At 39.2% G+C, this 21,713-nt stretch overlaps 1 protein-coding gene across 10 annotated transcripts in view; it reads right to left on the bottom strand.

Annotated features, from left to right (window-relative positions):
- Positions 1-21,713, bottom strand: part of MAP3K13 (mitogen-activated protein kinase kinase kinase 13) — a 159,480-nt gene that overhangs the window by 46,616 nt on the left and 91,151 nt on the right. For all 10 annotated transcript variants that reach the window (XM_086397522.1, XM_086397503.1, XM_086397578.1 and 7 more), the window contains one exon: positions 1,037-1,596. In XM_086397522.1, the coding sequence (XP_086253648.1) occupies positions 1,037-1,511 (475 nt within the window). In that variant the 5' untranslated portion in view covers positions 1,512-1,596. The remainder of the gene's footprint in view (positions 1-1,036; positions 1,597-21,713) is intronic.

Raw genomic sequence — 21,713 nt, 5'->3', positions numbered from 1 at the left:
ACACAATTTAATATTAGGCAGACATTAAAAATGATGCTGAAAAGTATATTTCATGGTATGGGAAGGATTCACAATATGAAATGAAAAGGAGTTACAGAACAGTATGACTTTTTAAAAGCATACTTACACACAGATATATAGGCTAACATAATATATGTGCCAAAACACTTAGATTGGTTACTTCAGATTGGGGAATCATCGATTATTTTAACTTTTTTGGGTGAACTTACTTGCAGGTTCAAAATTTTCTATATATATCTTACTTTTATTCTCAGGAAAAACTGTTTCAAGAATATAAATAAAGTTACAAGAATATAAATAAAGAACACTAGGGCCATGTGTTCTCTTTACTTCAAAAAGAGTAAGGCTTGAATTGGAATATATGAATATACATGTTATACAATGATGGGAGTTAAAATTTTACTTTTTAAAAAGCTGTGGGACCTAGAAATAATAATGTTTCTCAAGGATGGTTAGATATTTTGTTCTTTTCTCAAAACGTGAGTTTTCTGAGCTTGACTATAAAATTTAAAATATTCATTTTTGCTATTAATTAAGGCAGTCCTGCAATCTTTGGAGGCAATACCATGCCATTTCTGTCTGGTTTTGAATTAGTCCAGTGACCATCAAATTTTTGACTGTAAAAAACTGTTAATAAAAAATTTGGAATATGTGCCTACTATGTGATTTATTTACAAATTATATATCTGTGCAACTTTATTAAAATACTAAATATACATGTGAAAACATACATGAGAATAGAAATTTAAAATGCTGAGTTAAAAGGAACAGGAGCTCTAACATTTTCTTCCTCACAATGTCATGGATTGTCTTATATGTACTCTACTCCGGACATCACTGGATAACCACAAAAGATGGGCTTCAACCAAAAAAGACCAACTGTATGTCACTCTGCTCCATTCAGAAGGTCTACAGGAGACTGACCTAGTGTATTCTTCTGGCTCTAGGTCTTTAGTTTATCAAAGTTACTCAGTTAATGGTGGTGGGGTGTTTACACAGGAAGTATCTTTCTTACCTTGCTGCTGCAATTTGTAATCAGTGGAATATGCCTTTCCAATGATATTCCATACAGGCCTTAAGCATCCAAATAGTCCTTCAAGAAACCCACCACTGCCGCTGCCCGACCTGCTGAACTGAATCTTGATGTCTTCAGTTCCACTTGTGCCCTCTCCATCCACAGTGTTGCTGTTCCCATGAGACATGGCCATCTCTGATTCATCTTGTTCCCTTAGCTGAAGAACGCTGTTCTCAAACTGGTCCCTGGAATCCTCACTTATGCTTGTCAACACTGTTGTGGTGATGGGGCTGTTCGTGCCTTCAGCTAGCTCAGTTTGCACCATGCCCTTTTCCTGCTGGTCCTTAAGAAGCTTGGGGGAAGCGTGGCTCCCCATAGGTGCGAGGTCATCTTGTAGTCCACTGAAGGTTTTGTTTTCACTCAAAGGCAAACGTGGAGAAGAGGAGCAGCTCAGGTGCTCCTGAGGGTTGGCCATCGTGCCATGAGTGTGCCCGAGGTCCTGAGATGACACTCAGAGGATCATTACAGTAGAGTTCTGATGTAAGAGGGGGCTTCAGAACCTGGGGAGAACAGGAGGAGGACGTGAGATCACCCTGTCTTTAGTCAGTCACACTACTACACTTCTGATTATAACAGTAAAAACGCTGAAGCAAAGGGGATTGGTTAAACAGTGGTGTTGATCCACGTAATGGAATACTGTGCAGCAGTTAAAAATCATGTTGTAGAAGAGTACTTACTAACATGAGAAAATGTTCATGACATAGTAATATAAAAAATAGGTTAGAACAATATATACAACATAAGCCATTTAAAATTTTTATTATTTAAAAAGATACACAAACACATGTATAAGAAAAAAAGACTGGAAGGATACATCCAAAGAATTAATAGCTGTTAATTCTAGGTGGTTAGATTTGGGAGGGATTTATGTTGTGTTTTTCAAGATATTCTAAGCATTCTGTATCAATACACTTCTATAGGGTGAATGTCTTCCCCTCACTCCACTTACACGGTAAAACTCATTTGTGATGCTGCTTGGCTGGGGGGCCTTTGGGAGGTGATTAGGTCCTGACAGTGGAGCCTTTGTGAATGGGGTTACTGCCCTGTGAAAAAGACCCTAGAGAACTCCCTTGCTTCTGCTGCCACGAGAGAACATAGTGAGAAGACGGCTGTTTATGAAGCAGGAAGTGGGCCCTCACCAGACTATGGAACATGCAAGTGCCTCAGTCTTGGTTGTCTCAGCCCCCAAAACTGTCAGAAGTAAATGTCTGTTGTCTGAGCCATCTACTCTCCAGAATAAAAAACCAGTAATCCGATAAGTAGTATTTGCTAATTTCCCTGGTATAAATACTCCCACCAAGTCAGGTTTCAGGCTCGTAACAATAGCTTAACAACCTGCCTGCAGTTACTAAATATTTGACAACTGGCTCTTACAAACTGGTATACAAGCCAGCACCAGCAACATTATCTTTGTGATGGTGTCATTTTCATTTTAGAGAAGTAAGAAACTTCTAAGGCTACATACTAAGTAAGTGGTAGAGCAAGAATTACAATCTAAGAATTCAGATTCTCAGATTTCCTTCAATTCTTTATAACAAGGCACCTGTTATGATAACCCTTCATTCTGTTAGAGTACTTTACAGGTTAAAAAATGCTATTTCCTGTGACCTTGACCTAAACATCTGATTGCCTGTGTAAGGAAGCCAGAGCATGGAATCGTTACTCCTGTCTTTCCCAGAAGAACACTGAGGCTTAGAGAGAGGTATATGCTAAAGGTCATAGAGCCAGGACCTAATCCCAAACTCTCTACTGTACCATGTGGTCTCTGTAAGACATAGTTTCTTTCTTTCAAAGCTTATACACTACTTAAATTCAAAAGTTCAAAGTGTTAGTCACTCAGTCATGTCTGACTCTTTGTGACCCCATGGACTGTAGCCCGCCAGGCTCTTCTGTCCAGGCAAGAATACTGAAGTGGGTTGCCATTCCCTTTTCCAGGGGATCTTCCCAACCCAAGGATTGAATCTGGGTGTCCTGCATTGCAGGCAAATATTTTACCATCTGAACCACCAGGGAAGCCCCAACACAGTTAACTTAAATCCTACTGAGTCATGCATGTGTGCTAAGTTGCTTCAGTTGTATCTGACTCTTTGCAAACCCATGGACTGTAGACTCCAAGGTTCCTCAGTCCATGGGAGTCTCCAGGCAAGAACACTGGAGTGGGTTGCCATGCTCTCCTCCAAGGGATCTTCTGACCCAGGGATCAAACCCACATCTCTTAAGCCCCCTGCATTGGCAGGCAGGTTCTTTACCACTAGCACCACCTGGTAAGATGGCTTTCCTGGTGGCTCAGATGGTAAAGAATCTGCTTGCAATGCAGGAGACCTGGGTTTGATCCCTGTGTTGGGAAGATCCCCTGGAGAAGGGAATGGCTACCGACTCTAGTATTCTTGCCTGGAGAATTCCACGGATAGAGGAGCCTGGTGGGCTGTATATAGCTCATGGAATAACAAAGAGTTGGACTCAGCTAAGCGACTAATGCTACTTAAGGAGTTAATAATTACACCGAGGGAATTACCTCCTGCCCACTCTCACCCCCACGACATTCATGCCACATTCTGGTCTACAGGGAGTAAGAATGGGGACATGAGAAGGTAAGGAAGATGTGTTTGACACTGACAGAGGAAAGGAAGTTAAGAAAGAATAAGAGTGTGAGCAAAGGCAGAGAAAAAGCGACCAGGGCATGTGTGGGAGAGCTGGTCAGCCAGAAATAATGAAAAAGTCAGCTGATGTTGGACAGCGGTGTGCAATAAAAGCAACTCCTTCACATACGGCTCTGAAAGCTCATGAAATAATACAGACAATTCTTCCCTTTAAAGAAATCAGAGAGAGAACTTTAACAGGACAAAGTTAGGTTAAGTGAGACAACTTCCAGGGCGTGGAGAAATTTAAGGGCTGGGAAGCTACCTGGGAATATAAGGTTGGGGAAAAGAAAGAAAGAAAAAGAAAAGCTGGAGCCCTTCATTATAGAAACAGCTGTTTGCTGAGTTGACCCCCAGCCCCATGCTCCCCATTTCCTTCCTTTTGTGTTCCTCTCTAGGCTCTGACATTACTGATCCCTTCATTTTGCATTCTTGCTGATCTTCTGCCATGACCTTCAGCTGTCTTTTGCCTTTGGCCTCTCTGACCTTGCTCTGCTTGATATCTTTCAGGATCTCTGACTTCATGCTATCTGACCTGGCCACTGTCTGAGCAGTTGCTTCCAATCTGTCTTTGCCATTGGGATTCATGGTTATCCTTTACAGCATAGGGCATACATTATGCTGTTGGCTCACATCAGTTGATAACGCAAATACCCAAATGTATATGTGAATTTCAGCCAAACACCTATTTGTGCAAAGTGTTCTTTGAACTCAACTGCAGAATTTTATATTAACTCCTGGTAAATTTCCATTTTGTCCACTTCTATTCTGAGTTTCTTCTCCTTGATGACATCACACTGAAATTAGCTCATACACAAAAAGTTAGAAAGACATGAGTTTGTTTTGAATTGTAACCTCTTCTCAGTTCTTCTTTTTTTTTTTTTGGCCACAACTTGCACCTTGTGGGATCTCAATTCTCCAACCAGGACTGAACCTGGGCCACAGCACTGGAAGTGCCAAATCCCAACCACTAGACCACCAGAGAACTCCCATCTCTTCTGATTTCTAAGAGGTTAGTAGTGCACGTGAAGTGGACCTGCTCACACAGGCACTAGGAATGAGTCTAAAGAAGAGAACTTTAGCATGGTCATCACATACAGTATGATATTTAGGAGGTCAAGAATAACAGGACCCTTAAGGAATATAGTCCAATCTACCTGTCTCACATACAAAATAAAATCCCAGAGAGACTGTTGACTTGCTCAATACAACTAATTAGTGGCAGAGCTGGAATGAATCCTCTTTCCTTATCCTATGGTCTTCCCCTAGTCTGGTTATTTATTCAGACAAATAGAAACAAATAGTCATGATAGCATGATCACTGATGACAAAAGATGATAATGCAATGCTATTCTAGATGCACTAAAGCTACATCCGAAAAAGTACAAACATCCATTTAGAGGGGTGACCCTGCATGTGTCAACAGAGCAGTGAAGGGCACCCAGCTTTTGGTGATCCAGCTGCTCTGGGAGCAGGCAGAGACGATGGAAACCTCAAAATGTGTATAAAGACGTGCAGTCAGACAGGCTTTCCTCTGTTCACCAAGAAATCACATCCAATCGCAAGCAACAAAGGCAGAGAAACTGAGGAGCACAGAACAAAAGGAAAGAAATCATCACCATGACTATATTCAAATACGATCAGAGTTGACTCTACATGTAAGAGTGTAGGAGGATGAAAATATCTAAATTTTACCTGTGTTTGTATGTACACCCACACACTGCCACTGCACAGTGAAGGAGCTGGTGAGTGGAACCTAAGGGAGCAGAAGCAGCTCCACCATCTCTGCCTCTCTCTTTGTCCTCTCAGTTCCTCTCTCTCTGTCCAGACTGGGCTCGTGTACTCTCTTGGGAACTGACTGGATCTTTCAGTTCATGAGAAGTCAAAGCTAGAATTTATTAGAAGGGGATAGACACGAAACGAGGCAAGAATTTTAAACACTGAGAGTCAAGTGGAAAAAGATAAGGAAGAGCAGAGGTGCAAGACGGCAAGGTCAGCCTGTGCCCTTATCAGGACAAAGATCTACGGGCAAGGCTGCAGGGGGAGGTGGTGCTGCCTCTGCCCTTATACAAGGGCTCCTGAATCTGCAGGAGTACAAGGCAGCGCCTCCCTCTCTGCCCTTCAGGCACACTTCCTTGCCCTGTGAGCTTCTCAGCCTCAAAAGGAGGAAGTGGTTTGTGTAAAAATTAGTAGGCAAGGGTTGGCGACAGGGGCAGCTGTGCATTTGCCAGGGCACTGCCAGTTTCTGGAAATTACCTTGACTTCATGCCAAGATGAATTTGGCACCGAGAAAAAGAGGAAAGGAAGAGGTCAGGTGGCCAAATGGTCCTTGAGTTCTTGTGTTTTTATTATATGATACAATTGTCTCCATGTTGCTAAAGAGGATAATTTTATAATAGATCCGATTTTGAGCTTTATAGCATAAATATGAGCAAATCAAAGATTTTGGAAAATTTTGCCCCACAAATGAATAAAATTCAACTGAATTCAACGAACTGACTAAAATTGAATAAAATTTGAAAGTAGGCATGATTGCTAAGATTTTTTGATTGAGCTTTTCCCAAGCTGTCTTCTCTTCAGTTGGCATTGTTTTGCCTTAAAATGAACACAATACTGCTATCCCAACTTTCTGGTTACTTTTCAAAAATGATTACTTCACACAGCAGTATTTAGAGCATAAGTGAAGTTTATGCTATTAAGGCAATCATTCCCATTTAAAAACTGGGATTAAGTTACTTGCTCATCAGATCAGATCAGTCATTCAGTTGTGTCCGACTCTTTGCGACCTCATGAATCGCAGCACGCCAGGCCTCCCTGTCCATTACCAACTCCCGGAGTTCACTCAGACTCACGTCCATCGAGTCAGTGACGCCATCCAGCCATCTCATCCTCTGTCGTCCCCTTCTCCTCTTGCCCCCAATCCCTCCCAGCATCAGAGTCTTTTCCAATGAGTCAATTCTTCGCATGAGGTGGCCAAAGTACTGGAGTTTCAGCTTTAGCATCATTCCCTCCAAAGAAATCCCAGGGCTGATCTCCTTCAGAATGGACTGGCTGGATCTCCTTGAAGTCCAAGGGACTCTCAAAAGTCTTCTCCAACACCACAGTTCAAAAGCATCAATTCTTCGGCGCTCAGCCTTCTTCACAGTCCAACTCTCACATCCATACATGACCACAGGAAAAACCATAGCCTTGACTAGACGAACCTTTGTTGGCAAAGTAATGTCTCTGCTTTTGAATATGCTATCTAGGTTGGTCACAACTTTCCTTCCAAGGAGTAAGCGTCTTTTAATTTCATGGCTGCAGTCACCATCTGTAGTGATTTTGGAGCCCAGAAAAATAAAGGCTGACACTGTTTCCACTGTTTCCCCATCTATTTCTCATGAAGTGATGGGACCGGATGCCATGATCCTAGTTTTCTGAATGTTGAGCTTTAAGCCAACTTTTTCACTCTCCACTTTCACTTTCATCCAGAGGCTTTTTAGTTCCTCTTCACTTTCTGCCATAAGGGTGATGTCATCTGCATATCTGAGGTTATTGATATTTCTCCCGGCAATCTTGATTCCAGCTTGTGTTCTTCCAGTCCATCGTTTCTCGTGATGTACTCTGCATATAAGTTAAATAAACAGGGTACAATATACAGCCTTGACAAACTCCTTTTCCTATTTGGAACCAGTCTATTGTTCCATGTCCAGTTCTAACTGTTGCTTCCTGATCTGCATACAAATTTCTCAAGAGGCAGATCAGGTGATCTGGTATTCCCATGATGGAGAAGCTCTATACAGTCAGCAAAAACAAGACCAGGAGCTGACTGTGGCTCATACCATGAACTCCTTATTGCCAAATTCAGACTTAAATTGAAGAAAGTAGGGAAAACCACTAGACCATTCAGGTATGACCTAAATCAAATCCCTTATGATTATACAGTGGAAGTGAGAAATAGATTTAAGGGCCTAGATCTGATAGATAGAGTGCCTGATGAACTATGGAATGAGGCTTGTGACATTGTACAGGAGACAGGGATCAAGACCATCCCCATGGAAAAGAAATGCACAAAAGCAAAATGGCTGTCTGGGGAGGCCTTACAAATAGCTGTGAAAAGAAAAGCGAAAAGCAAAGGAGAAAAGGAAAGATATAAACATCTGAATGCAGAGTTCCAAAGAATAGCAAGAAGAGATAAGCAAGAAGATCGCTACATTTTTCAGCGATCAATGCAAAGAAATAGAGGAAAACAACAGAATGGGAAAGACTAGGGATCTCTTCAAGAAAATCGGAGATACCAAAGGAACATTTCATGCAAAGATGGGCTCGATAAAGGACAGAAATGGTATGGGCCTAACAGAAGCAGAAGATATTAAGAAGAGATGGCAGGAATACACAGAAGAACTGTACAAAAAAGATCTTCACGACACAGATAATCACGATGGTGTGATCACTGACCTAGAGCCAGACATCCTGGAATGTGAAGTCAAGTGGGCCTTAGAAAGCATCACTACGAACAAAGCTAGTGGAGGTGATGGAATTCCAGTTGAGCTATTCCAAATCCTGAAAGATGATGCTGTGAAAGTGCTGCACTCAATATGCCAGCAAATTTGGAAAACTCAGCAGTGGCCACAGGACTGGAAAAGGTCAGTTTTCATTCCAATCCCAAAGAAAGGCAATGCCAAAGAATGCTCAAACTACCACACAATTGCACTCATCTCACACGCTAGTAAAGTAATGCTCAAAATTCTCCAAGCCAGGCTTCAGTAATATGTGAACCGTGAACTTCCAGATGTTCAAGCTGGTTTTAGAAAAGGCAGAGGAACCAGAGATCAAATTGCCAACATCTGCTGGATCATGGAAAAAGCAAGAGAGTTCCAGAAAAGCATCTACTTGCTCATAGCAATAACTAAAAAAAATCTTTCTGGGATAGATGTTTATCATGGTGATCTTGATTTGAACTTAAAAAAAATTATCTGCGTTTTCTAACGGAACTGTAAAATTTTAAGTATAAGATTATTTAAAAATCAGATCAGAAGAGTGACCTACAATTGTGTCTTCACCCCTAACTTGCTCTCTTAACTGTGAGCCGTCTACTGAAATTCCTATCTGAAAGGACAATAATAGCCTCACATTGACCAAATGCACTGACCTACCTTGTCCCATCTTCTTTATAACATTTCATCCAATAATCATGCATTAAAAAATATTGATTCAGTGTGTACCATACGCCTTATATTTTTGGTTAAGATTATGAATGTTTAATAATATTAAACAATGCTAGAGTCAGCAAAAAATAAAAATTACAAAAAGGTAACCTCCATATTACTTAATGAATATGGCCTTCCCCTGACAGCTCAGTTGGTAAAGAATCTATCTGCCTGGAATGTAGGAGACTCTGGTTCAATTTCTGGGTTGAAAGATCCGCTGGAGAAGGGATAGGCTACTCACTCCAGTATTCTTGGGCTTCCCTTGTGGCTAAGCTGGTAAAGAATCCACCTGCAACGCAGGAGACCTGGGTTCGATTCCCTGGGTTAGGAAGATCCCCTGGAGAAGGGAAAGGCTACCCACTCCAGTATTCTGGCCTGGAGAATTCCATGGACTGCATAGTCCATGGGGTTGCAAAGAGTCAGACACAACTGAGCGACTTTCACTTTCACCTTCACCTATAAACACAACCATGATTAAAGTTAAAATAAGCTTATAATGTAAGTTTTTAAATGAATAAACATGCTTCATTACAGAGCTTCCCAGATGGTTCAATGATAAAGAATCCGCCTGCCAGTGCAGGTGACAGAGGTTCGATCCCTGATCCAGGAAGATCCCACATGCCACAGAGCAACTAAGCCCATGCGCCACAACTCTTGAGCCTGGGAGCTGCAACTACTGAAGCCCTCCAACTCGTGCTCTGCAACCAGAGAAGGCAATGGCACCCCACTCCAGTACTCTTGCCTGGAAAATTACATGGACAGAGGAGCCTGGTGGGCTGCAGTCCATGGGGTCGCAAAGAGTTGGACACGACTGAGCGACTTCACTTTCACTTTTCACTTTCATGCACTGGAGAAGGAAATGGCAACCCACTCCAGTGTTCTTGCCTGGAGAATCCCAGGGATGGGGGAGCCTGGTGGGCTGCCATCTATGGGGTTGCACAGAGTCGGACATGACTGAAGTGACTTAGCAGCAGCAGCAGCAACAGGAGAAGCTACCACAGCGAAAAGTCTGCGCACCACAGCTAGACAGTAGCCCTGGCTCGTTACAACCAGAGAAAAGCCCAAGCAGCAATGAAGACTCAGTAGAGGCAAAAATGAATAAATAAATAAGTGAATTATAAATTTTTTAAAAACATGCTTTATTACATAGTTACAAACTATAATCTTAATTTAAAAGCCAGCAACTTGTGAGGCTTCAAATACACCTAAAATCAAACACTAAACAAACTTCTTGACCAAAGGAAAGACTTCTCTACAACCTCCATAAATCTATGATAAACAATATACTAAGTGTTACTATTCCAGAATAGAATCAACATTTTCTGACTGAAATCTGACTTGCCATATGAAGAAGAAAATTAACAACAAAATAAATCCACTTAAAATATCTTAAAAATAAGATACAGATACATATGCCCTTAAATATTTAATACTAATGAATATAAAAATAATTATATAAGCATTTCAAGAAAGTAGGAAAGCAGGTTTAAAAGATTAACAGTGGTTTTCAGTGCTGTTTTTAAATTTTTTCTATGTTTTCCTAAATTTCTAGTCTTAGCAAGAATCAATTGTTTATTCAGAAATTTTCAATCCAAATCTTTGCTTTTTAAAAATGTTTTCTGCTTATTTATTGGCTGAGCCACGCACACAACTTCTGGGTTCCTAGTTCCCTGACGAGGGCTCGAACCCATGCCCTCTGCAGTGGAAGGGTAGAGTTTTAATCATTGGACAGCCAGAGAAGTCCCTCTATATTCTACTTGCCCTTGAATATCTTGCTCACAATTTCTAATGATAATTCCGTATGGAAGGTTGTCTTTGTGACCCTAAATGCAAGTTTTTTTTTTTTCCCTAAATGCAAGAGTTTTAGTGCATTAGTGTGTAAGCCATCTGACCTTAGAACTTGGAAATCATCAAGATTTAATTAGATATGCCTTTGTCTCTTTATCTGTCTTAAGTTTCAGTTCTCTTATCTAGATTATTCTGCTTTTTCCAGCTTGATATGATTCTTCCTAGTAGAAATGGTAAAAACAAAATAGGAGTCATCAACTTTTGTTTCCTCATTGCATTAATATTCTTATAGTATTAATATTCTCCCAATCAACCAATTCAGAACATTTAATGTACTTTATCATATAGAGAATAATACTGTGAAGGGTTAAGAGGGAAAGCACTGGAGGAAGATAGACCTAGATTCAAATATTAACCATTAACTTGACCTTACTCTCCCTTTAAGCCCCAAATTTCGTTTTAAGTGGCGATAACAACAGAATTCATCTCATAGAATGTATTAGATGTTGTATGAGATAATGCATATATAATACATTTAACCAGCACACAGTGAATCCTCAAGACTTCTTAGTGATTCAAATCTTTAACTAGAAAAACTAGAAAGAAAAGATATATGTCAATATGCTCAATACATATGTGAGATCAAGGCACGTGAAAAGAAGGACAAAAGAAAGACAAGAAAGCTTTCTTAAGTGAAAAAAATGACAAAAGGGGGATAAGGAAGGGATAGCTCAATTTACATAGAAATTGAGGCACATTTATTTGAAATTATAAATGAAAGCACAAAGAACCCAAAACAAACGCGGGTTAAAAGGGCAAAAGTAAGCTGGAAAACAGAAGAGGAAAATCTCAAACATGCAATTTTTTTTTCATATTTAGTTTCCTTTGTCTTTGATTTAACTGCAGCAGCTACTTTTTACACTCCAGGTTTTAATTAGGTTGAAAGAAATTGAGAAGGTTCTACGTAGCTATAATAATTGGGAGAATATTAATACTATGTAGTTCTAATATTTGGGAAAAAAAGTACATAACTCCCATTATTTTAACATTACTATATTAAATTCAGAGATAATTTTATTGATTCAAGAAAATATCTCTAGAAAAAGACTGCTTATGTTTTAAACAGCAATTACAACATAGGAGAACTACGACAGAACTGTGTTCCCAAGGGAGATTATAGAATTTTCTTCCCTAGCGATCGACATGTTTCTATGTCATATTGTGTACATATGAAGACATGCTCTCTTTTAGGGAATGCCTAGTTCTACTCTTGTTTCACCCATCTTCCTGGAAATGTTACTGTCTTTAGGCAGCTTGCCTTTACTTTCTTCATGAAGGCCCCATCCCTAGGGCAAAATCTAAAAAAGTTTTTTATGGTTCTAGGCTTACAGAACTTTGTACAATAGTAGCTTCCCACAAATGTAGAAAAATCATAAAAAATAATCCTTAAGTGATAAACAATACTGTAGTAAAATGTATGCTCAAGATTCAATCTGCCTGGTTTGAATACTGACTCTGTCCATGGGGAGGTTCCTCATCCTTGTGTGTCTCAGTTTCTGCAGTCAAAAACTTGAGTACCAACCTCACAGGGTGGTAATGAGGGCTAAATGAAATAATACTTGCTTTATGTTAAATTAATAAACATTAAAGTAAGAGAATATATTCATTATTAATAATAATATTGTTGTTTTCAGTCACTAAGTTGTGTCTGACTCTTTGCAACCCCAGGAACTGCAGCACACTAGGCTTCCCCGTCCTTCACTATCTCTGGGAGCTTGCTCAAACTCATATCCATTGAATCAGTGATGCCATCCAGCCATCTTATCCTCTGTCATCCTCTTCTCCTTTTGCCTTCAATCTTTCCCAGCGTCAGGGTCTTTTCAAATGAGTCTTTGCATCAGGTGGCCAAGGTATTTAAGCTTCAGCTTTAGCATCAGTTCTTCCAGCGAATATTCAGGGTTTATTTTCTTTAGGATTGACTGGTATGATGTCCTTGCTATCTAAGGGACTCTCAAGAGTCTTCTCTAGCACCACAGTTCAAAAGCATCAATTCTTTGGCATTCAGCCTTCTTTATGGTCCAACTCTCACATCAGTATATGACTACTGGAAAAACCATAGCTTTGACTATATGGACCACATGGTTAAAGATCAAATGAGCACATATCTTTACAACAGTTTTGTCCTTGGTCATTCCAGGGATAATCATAGAAAATGAGAAACTTAAAGTTATCCCAAAGGATGGCTATTTTTTTATAAAAAGAATCATTCATTTCCAAAGATATAAATAGAGCAGCTTAGCCCAGAAATTAGCACTGGCCCAGCCTGTATGATTTGACATCACTATTTATAGACTCCGGGTTCGAAGACTACTTTGACCCACTCTCAAAATTCTCCATGCTTTGTCTAGTTTGCAAAAAGAAAATCTTTTGGATGTAATTTTAACAGTTATAGATATTGAAAGATTAATAATCACCTAACTAGGAGAAAGTACAAGTAGCACAAGTTATTAATTTGATGCTGAGAATAAAAACATATTTAATAGGGATTTCTCTGGTGGTCCCTATGCTTATACTATATAACATGAAAATGAAATTATTCATTGCCAGCTTAGTATAATAGGGTTATTGAAGAGCTTCCGTAAGACTTCCAGTGATGTACATGGAATTTCCAGTAAGGCTGTAGATCCTACAAATGGTTTCTGGGCAAGTCTTGATTGTAACTGGCAGGCAAGAAGTTGTCAAAGGTCCTTTTGCCATCTTTGCATTGCTTTTTTAAGTCTTGCTTAGGGATGGTAGAATTATAGATTGTTAGAATTGGAGGGAGCAGTCAGTGGGTGATGACTTCTATTTTTAAAGAGAAATAATTCTTCCTAATTAGTTTGTAAATTTGGTGGGGTAGAATCCAAGTATTATTTATCTCTGTACCTTGTCCCTCTTCATTTGCTCCCTATCTATAGTTTTACACCTAGTATAGGACCTGATATAAGATGATGCAGTTTACTTTTTGGAGGAGAGAACTTCACATGCACACATACACACACACAAACACACACACACACACTGAGTAACTTGATAAACAATGCATTAATAACAATAGCTAATATTTACTGAGTGTGGTGACCCAAGGACCACAGAGCAGATAAAACCAAGGAGGGTCTTGGAATGCAGGAACAGAAAAACCAGACCCTTATCATCCTTCCCTCTCCCATGTTGTAACTATTAGCGGATTTCAGGTCCTCCTGAGCAGTATAACCTGTCTCTCCTCCTATCCCACACAGGAGAAGGTATTTGCCTTACTCTTCCCCCACCCAGCATACGTGCTCACACAATCAGCAAATACCTGCAAGACCCCTATCTCACTCCTTGTACCCTGGGTATAAAAGTGGACTAAGAACCCTGTTCAACATCAGTTCTCCCTTGAGCTGGCCCACTGTTCTAACAGCACCTTCCACTCTAATAAACTTTATTTCCCTCTCATTCTGTCTCATGTCCGGAAATTCTTTTCCAACTCGCACCCGGACCACGACACTGAGATTACTGTCAAACACTGCTCAAAACACTTTTCCTATATTAACTTCTCTAATCCTCACATCAACCCTTGTGAAAGGTACTATTATCACTCCTAAAGCTGACAAAGCAATTGGGGCACAGAGGGCCTAAAAAACTCACCAACAGCTGCTAAGTGGCAAAGACAGTAGTTGAACCCAGTTCTATTCCAATTCCAGAGCCTGAGCCTAAGTCTGAGCCGAGTCCAAACCCATGCTTGTTTAGTCTCAACACTCTACTGTCAATATTATAATGGGCTTATATTTAATTAAGAAAGGCCTAAAAAAATATGGATTAGACTCACATCTTACCTCGAGGTTAACTTCTACATTTATGATAAAAGGTAAAAATTTCTAGCAACAAGTAAAGACAAGTGGAAAATTCTAAAATATGTCCACTCTCTATAGAATTTCCTCCATTCTGTTTTAATATTAAACTTCTATACTTGCACCATCCAAACAGTAGCTTCTAGGCATATGAGGCTATTTAATGTACAATTAATTAAAATTAAATGAAATAAAAAATTCCACTCCTCAGGTACATTAATCCATTTCAAGTGGTTGGTAGCCACATGTGACTAATTACAACCATACTGGATAGCACAAAATAGAACATATTCATCACCACAGAATGTTCAGTTGGACAGCAGTTCTCCGTATGATTCATTCATATTAACAGATTTGTTTGTTGTGAGAATTAATAAAGATTACATTTTCCTTTTGTACATAGGAATTCGCTAAATGCAGAGAATTCCATTATCTCCTTTAAAATAACATGTGTGCTACCAAATTTTAGTAATGCCCGTGAATGAAATGATTTAACTACAGCTCATTCTAATCATGGTTCGTCAGGATGAAATTAAAGAGATTATTTAAAAACAATTTTTCAAAGGACCATAGTCATTTGTCTAAAATCTTCAGAAGAGCCAAATGATTCATTTTCAAATACTTAAAATAGTTTCAACAGTCATTTGTGAAGAATTTTAAAATTGAAATTGCGATTACTGCTATTATTCTCATAATCACCATTCCTTAAAGTTCCTAATCACAGGACAACTGTAGGTGAAGGCGGAAAACTACAGGGAGGGCTAACCGAGGGCAGGCTGAACAGGACCAGAAGTTTCTACTGAATCACCAACAACTCTCACCACTTCTCAGAGAAGACTGTACAGATAACCAGGATAAAGATTCCAGAGAGCACAAGAACTCCAGACTCTGGAGCCAATGTTCAATTTTAATAGCAAAGTAATTAAACCTGTACTAGTGAAAGATCCTAATCTTTAGACATTTGAAAGTGAAAATCACTCAGTTGTGCCCAACTCTTTGTGACCCCATGGGCTATACAGACCATGGAATTCTCCAGGCCAGAATATTGGAGTGGGTAGCCTTTCCCTTCCATAGGGGATCTTCCCAACCCAGGGATCGAACCCAGGTCTCCCACATTGCAGGTGGATTCTTTACCAGCTGAACCACAAGGGAAGCCCAAGAATACTGGAGTGGGTAGCCTGTCCCTTCTCCAGGGGATCTTCCCGACTCAGGAATTGAACCAGGGTCTCCTGCATTGCAGGCAGATGGATTCTTTACCAACTGAGACATGAAATTTAATTTCTCCTTATTATTGTTTTTGCTCACAGAAACAGTCCTGAGCTTTATTTTTTTTTTTTAAGTCTAACAGGAATTTATTAGAATTCTTTGAAGACTTTTAGGTGAAATTTTAAAGTACTGAAATTTTGAGAGCTCTTACAACAATGCAAAGAAGATATCCACAAGATTTGAAATGGAATGAAATTCAGATTTCACATTGACAAAGAAGAACATTATTTTCATATGAAGTTTTATATAAAGTACCTAATGAGAAAGATAATTTTAAAGTTTTATGGTAGTCGAAGATACTGATAAAACATATAGACAGACATATTGAATTATACATAAATCATGAAGCCACTTAAAAAGTTTCCTGTGTGATCGATATGTTACAGAGTCAGAGGAAACATGAAAATGACATTGCATCAATTTACATTTTAATTAATCTCAGACTGATACAAAAGCAATTTGTATGAAAAGCTAAATCTTAGAAAAAGTACCACAGAATCATCAGCTTTTAGATATAATAAATAATTTTTCAGAAGTATATCTCAGTGTTGTTGCAGCCCACCATATTCTTAATAGTCCTAGTAAGAATTGAATTTTTCTAATGATTTTCAAAATTAAAATTATTTGTGATATTGCATTTACCAGGAGTGATTGACACTGATTTCAGTTATATCAATTGAAAATAAAATTTCTAAAAGCAAATTTCTGATGACCAAGTAAATGAACTGGTAAAAAAAGTGTCAAGTTTTAATTCTTTAAAGTAATGATTCAATCAAGATGATGCTCTAGAAAATATGTAATAGGACATTTTGAGCTTTACCAGGAATATAAATTTGAAATTGGCAGAGATCAATCATTTTTCACCTGTCTCACATCACTGTTTCGGAATGTGAATTTAATGTGCTAGAGAATAATCCAAATCCATCATTTAATTATTCATTGGTGTAGTTTCCATTTCTACCCCCAATATATAGCTAAAGTTTACAAACTACTAAAGGATCTTATGGTTTTTCCAGTGGCCATGTATGGATGCGAGAGTTGGACTGTGAAGAAAGCTGAGCACTGAAGAACTGATGCTTTGGAACTGTGGTGTTGGAGAAGACTCTTGAGAGTCCCTTGGACTGCAAGGAGATCCAACCAGTCCATTCTAAAGGAGATCAGTCCTGGGTGTTCTTTGGAAGGACTAATGCTAAAGCTGAAACTCCAGTACTTTGGCCACCTCATGCGAAGAGTTGACTCATTGGAAAAGACTCTGATGCTGGGAGGGATTGGAGGCAGGAGGAAAAGGGGACGACAGAGGATGAGATGGCTGGATGGCATCACCGACTCAATGGGCATGAGTTTTAGTAAACTCCGGGAGATGGTGATGGACAGGGAGGCCTGGCGTGCTGCAATTCATGGGGTTGCAAAGAGTCAGACACGACTGAGCGACTGAACTGAACTGAACTGAAAGGATCCTTGGTAAGTCCCATCTGTCCAAGATGAGGATGACAAGGAAGGATATCAATAAATATTAAATATTTACTCTAAGTGTTAAAATAATAAATGTACAAGACAGTTTTAATGGAAAGAAAAATAAATGCAGAATGATAAAATACTTGTGATAGTAAACAGTACGTAGTACTTCAATACAAAGATTAATATTACTGGATGGAATTTAAAGACATATTTAGTTGCTTCCCTTCAGAAATGATAATTCAATAACTCATTACAAGTGTGCATTTTCAATCATGTGTTCCTAAAAGTTGTATATGAGTTCATTTATATGAAATCCATTTATAGAAAAGACATAACCATAAAGAAAACAGAAAAAATGGCTAACAGGGAAGGGATGGGGGAGAGGGGACATAGTTGGCCTTTTCTTCTCCTTAATTCCAGTACTGAGATCCACAAAAAGCATTCCTAAAGGCAAAGATCCAAGCTGTCCTGAATAATGGCAGAATCACCAGAACACATCAATAACCTTTCAACAGGCTCCTTGGCGACTATCAGTGTTCTAAGGACACTGATACTTTTCCTGACACTTTTGCTAGAAGGCCTCGGATAAAGACACAGTCCAGCTAGTTGTGCAAGACATGGCAAGCTTTGTTAAAATGCAATCACACCGCTTTAGAGTTACAACTTTCCATTTATGCATATATTAGGATTAATTTTACATTAGAATCCTTTAACAACCTTTAAGATAGAGATACCTCTGGGTGTTCCCAAATGAAAGTTAATAAGCATCAGTCCATAGAATTAAATAAGTTAAGAGTTTAACACAGTCAAAGTTACATGTCTTTAGAATCTAAAAGCCATTCCTAGAGTTTTCCAAAGCCCCAGAATCAGTGCTGATTGAAGGCAGAGGTAAAGATCTAGGGTCAGGTGACAGAAAACGGTTGAGGAAGGAGATATCCTAAGGGTTCACAAACACATAATAAACTCCTGTATCCTTTTCCTCACTTACTGAGGCAAATCAAAGGGCCCTTCCCATTAAATCTTTAGGGTTTCTATTGTCCTTTTTTAATTTTCTTTCCTTTCTAGGCATGTAATCAATATTAATTTTTAAACATTATTTTACTGGATAAAAATTTTGTGGGAATATACCCCACATCTCCTCAGGGAAGATCCCACTCCACTCTATAGTTTGACTTTCATTTGAAGAATTTTTCCACAGAGTCCAAAAAAAACAAGCAGTTTCTTTAGCAAGAATGGATTTTGCAATGGGGCATCAATTCAACCTCACTAGACTGAAATAAATTGAGCACCAAAATTTAAAATATGAAAATAAATACCTATGAGGAACCAGTCCTTTTGCCTAGTGAACAAAACAGCCTTCTTCTCATAACCACTGAAGTGACAGCAGGGTGAGGATGGTCCACCAATTGTATCAGTACCTTGGAAATTCACCCGGTTACAACGCCTCGGACAATCCAGGTTTTTGGAGTAATGATACATTCTGTTAGCCTACACGTTTCATCCCACGGTACAAAACTAAAGGCATGACTGGCTGTGGTCACAGGGAAACTCAAAGAAAAGTCTGATTATTTTTTAACCCCAGTAGATTCAGGCTCTGATTCTGATTTATTCTCTCTTTCTCGCTCTCCTTACTTAGAACCTAGGCAGAATCAAGAGAAAAGACTAAAATCTCACAATTGCTAGGATTTGGTCTGAGAGTCAAAGGGTAAAATAAAAATGTATTTGGGGAGAGGAAGGATAAATTAGGAGTACAGGATTAACAGATACATACCAATATATATAAAACAGATAAATAACAAGGATTTACTATATAGCACAGGAAACTATACTCAGTACCTTATAATACTCTATAATGGGAAAGTTTCTGGAAAAAAAAAAACAAATCACTTTGATGTACACCTGAAACTAACAAATGCTGTAAATCAACTGTAAGCAATACAAAATAATTAAAAAAGAATATATCCTGAAAAATCACCCTACAGCAGCTCAAACACATTGTCTTTATTCTTTTGTACATGTTTCAATTAAAATAAATATGATCACTGCTTTATTTGGGCTTCAAAAAATGTATTTAGCATACTCCTAAATAGGCCTGCCATTTTACTGGCTTTATTTAAAGTCTTTTCTCGACACGGCAGTATAATTTAATTAAGGGAAGGCGCTACAAAAAGAAAAGTTGAAAACTAAATTGCAGGCTAGGGATGGCTAAATTGAGAATCAAGTGGTACCCTAGGCTTCCTGTTTTTCTGACTTCAAAATGTTTTAGGTAATTTTTCCTGACTACTGTGGGGCCCTCTAGTCTCTTTTAACTTTTCCACCATTGGACTCTCACTACTTTCCACCTAGGGTAGCTACATCACACAGTTGTAAGGGGCTAAATTCCCAATGACAGCCCTGTTTTTATTCTTTCTTCTCACAAATGATTCTCAAAGTAGAAACTATTTTTAACAAGGTCAATGGATTCTTTCACTTTAGGGAATTACAACCAAGTGCTTTAAACATACGAGATAATATTGTAAAGGAACTAGAGTTATCCTTCCAATTAACTCACTGCTATGGTCCAAATATGTCCCCCCTAAAATTCATATGCTGAAATCCTAACCCCCAAATGTGATGCTATTAGTAAGTGGAGCCTCTGGGAGGTGCTCAGGTCATGAAGTTGGAGTCCTCATGAATGAGATCAGTGCCCTTAAAACATAGGCTCCAGAGAGCTCCTTAGCCCCTTCCACCATGTGAGAATAAAATGAGAAGTCTGCCACCCAGAAGAGGGCCCTCATCCAACCATGCTGGCACCTGACCTCAGATTTCCAGACTCCCGAATTGTGAGAAATAAATTTCTGTTGTTAAAAGGCACCCAGTCTGTAGCATTTTGTTACAGCAGCTGGTAAAGATTAAGACACTCACTCAGGAAACATACACTGAGCATGTGCCAGACACTGTGTTACCATGCCATGGATGATGGAATAGAGACAATTTAGAAAGTCCTGCCTTCAAGGAATATACAACCTAATGTGTCAGATAGGCAAGTGAACAAGTAACTAGAAAGTGAGGCAGAATTCAGAAAGGGTTTAAGAGCAGTATGAGCCATGACACAACAGTGGGTGTGATAGCTAACTCTGATGGAGAATATCAGAGGAAAGCGTCACAGAGGAAGAGACACCATCCAACAAAGTGCAGTCTTGAAAGAAAAGCAAGAGTCATACCAGTGGGAAAAGGGTGGGGGATGAGGGAGGCAGAAGTGCTACTTAGAAGAAGGCATACAGCCTTATCAAAGAGAATTTCATAAAGAAAATAATGGAAGGTAAGAATATAAATGACATTTTCCAGTTTAGAGTAATTGGAGCAAAAGGTACATGGAGGGCAGTAATCAGCACAGCTATAACAATGTTCTTGATTCTTCACGACCCCACGGACTGTAACACGCCAGGCTCCTCTGTCCTCCACTATCTCCTGGAGTTGGCTCCAATTCATGTCCACTGAGTTGGTGATACTATCTAACCATCTTATGCTCTGCCATCTCCTTCTCCTTTTCCCTTTAATCTTTTCCAGCATCAGGGTCTTTTCCAACGAGTCAGCTCTTCACATCAAGTGGCCAAAGTATTGGAGCTTTAGCAACAGTCCTTCCAATGAAAATTCAGGGTTGATTTCCTTTAGGATTGACAGGTTTGATCTTCTTGTAGTCCAAGGGATTCTCAAGAGTCTTCTCTAGCAACACAGTTCCAAAGCATCAATTCTTCCACACTCAGCCTTCTGTATGGTCCAACTCTCACATGGGTACATGACTACTGGAAAAACCATAGCTTTGATTATAAGGAACTTTGTCAGCAAAGCCATGTCTTTGCTTTTATTTTAATATAGCTATAACTATAGGGTAGTGTAAAACGATGAAAGGTTTTGAATGCTGGACTAACAAGTATCTTTTCTCTCATCAGAATAATTTAGCTTCTTAAAAAATTACTAATTACTTGTCAATGATAAGAAAACTTCCTATGCAAAAACCATGAGAATTAAAATGAGAAAAATATATAGCTTTTGAAGTCATGCTATCACATTAAATAGTGGAGGTGATGGAATTCCAGTTGAGCTATTTCAAATCCTGGAAGATGATGCTGTGAAAGTGCTGCACTCAATATGCCAGCAAATTTGGAAAACTCAGCAGTGGCCACAGGACTGGAAAAAGTCAGTTTTCATTCCAATCCCAAAGAAAGGCTATGCCAAAGAATGCTCAAACTACCACACAATTGCACTCTTCTCACACGCTAGTAAAGTAATGCTCAAAATTCTCCAAGCCAGGCTTCAGCAACACGTGAACCGTGAACTTCCAGATGTTCAAGCTGGTTTTAGAAAAGGCAGAGGAACCAGAGACCAAATTGCCAACATCCGCTGGATCATCGAAAAAGCAAGA

Source organism: Bos grunniens, chromosome 1 (genome assembly GCF_055505025.1).
Source record: "Bos grunniens cultivar Pamir isolate PY7600 chromosome 1, Bosgru_T2T1.0, whole genome shotgun sequence".
Taxonomy (NCBI): domain Eukaryota; kingdom Metazoa; phylum Chordata; class Mammalia; order Artiodactyla; family Bovidae; genus Bos; species Bos grunniens.
This window is presented reverse-complemented; position numbering and strand designations above follow the sequence as displayed.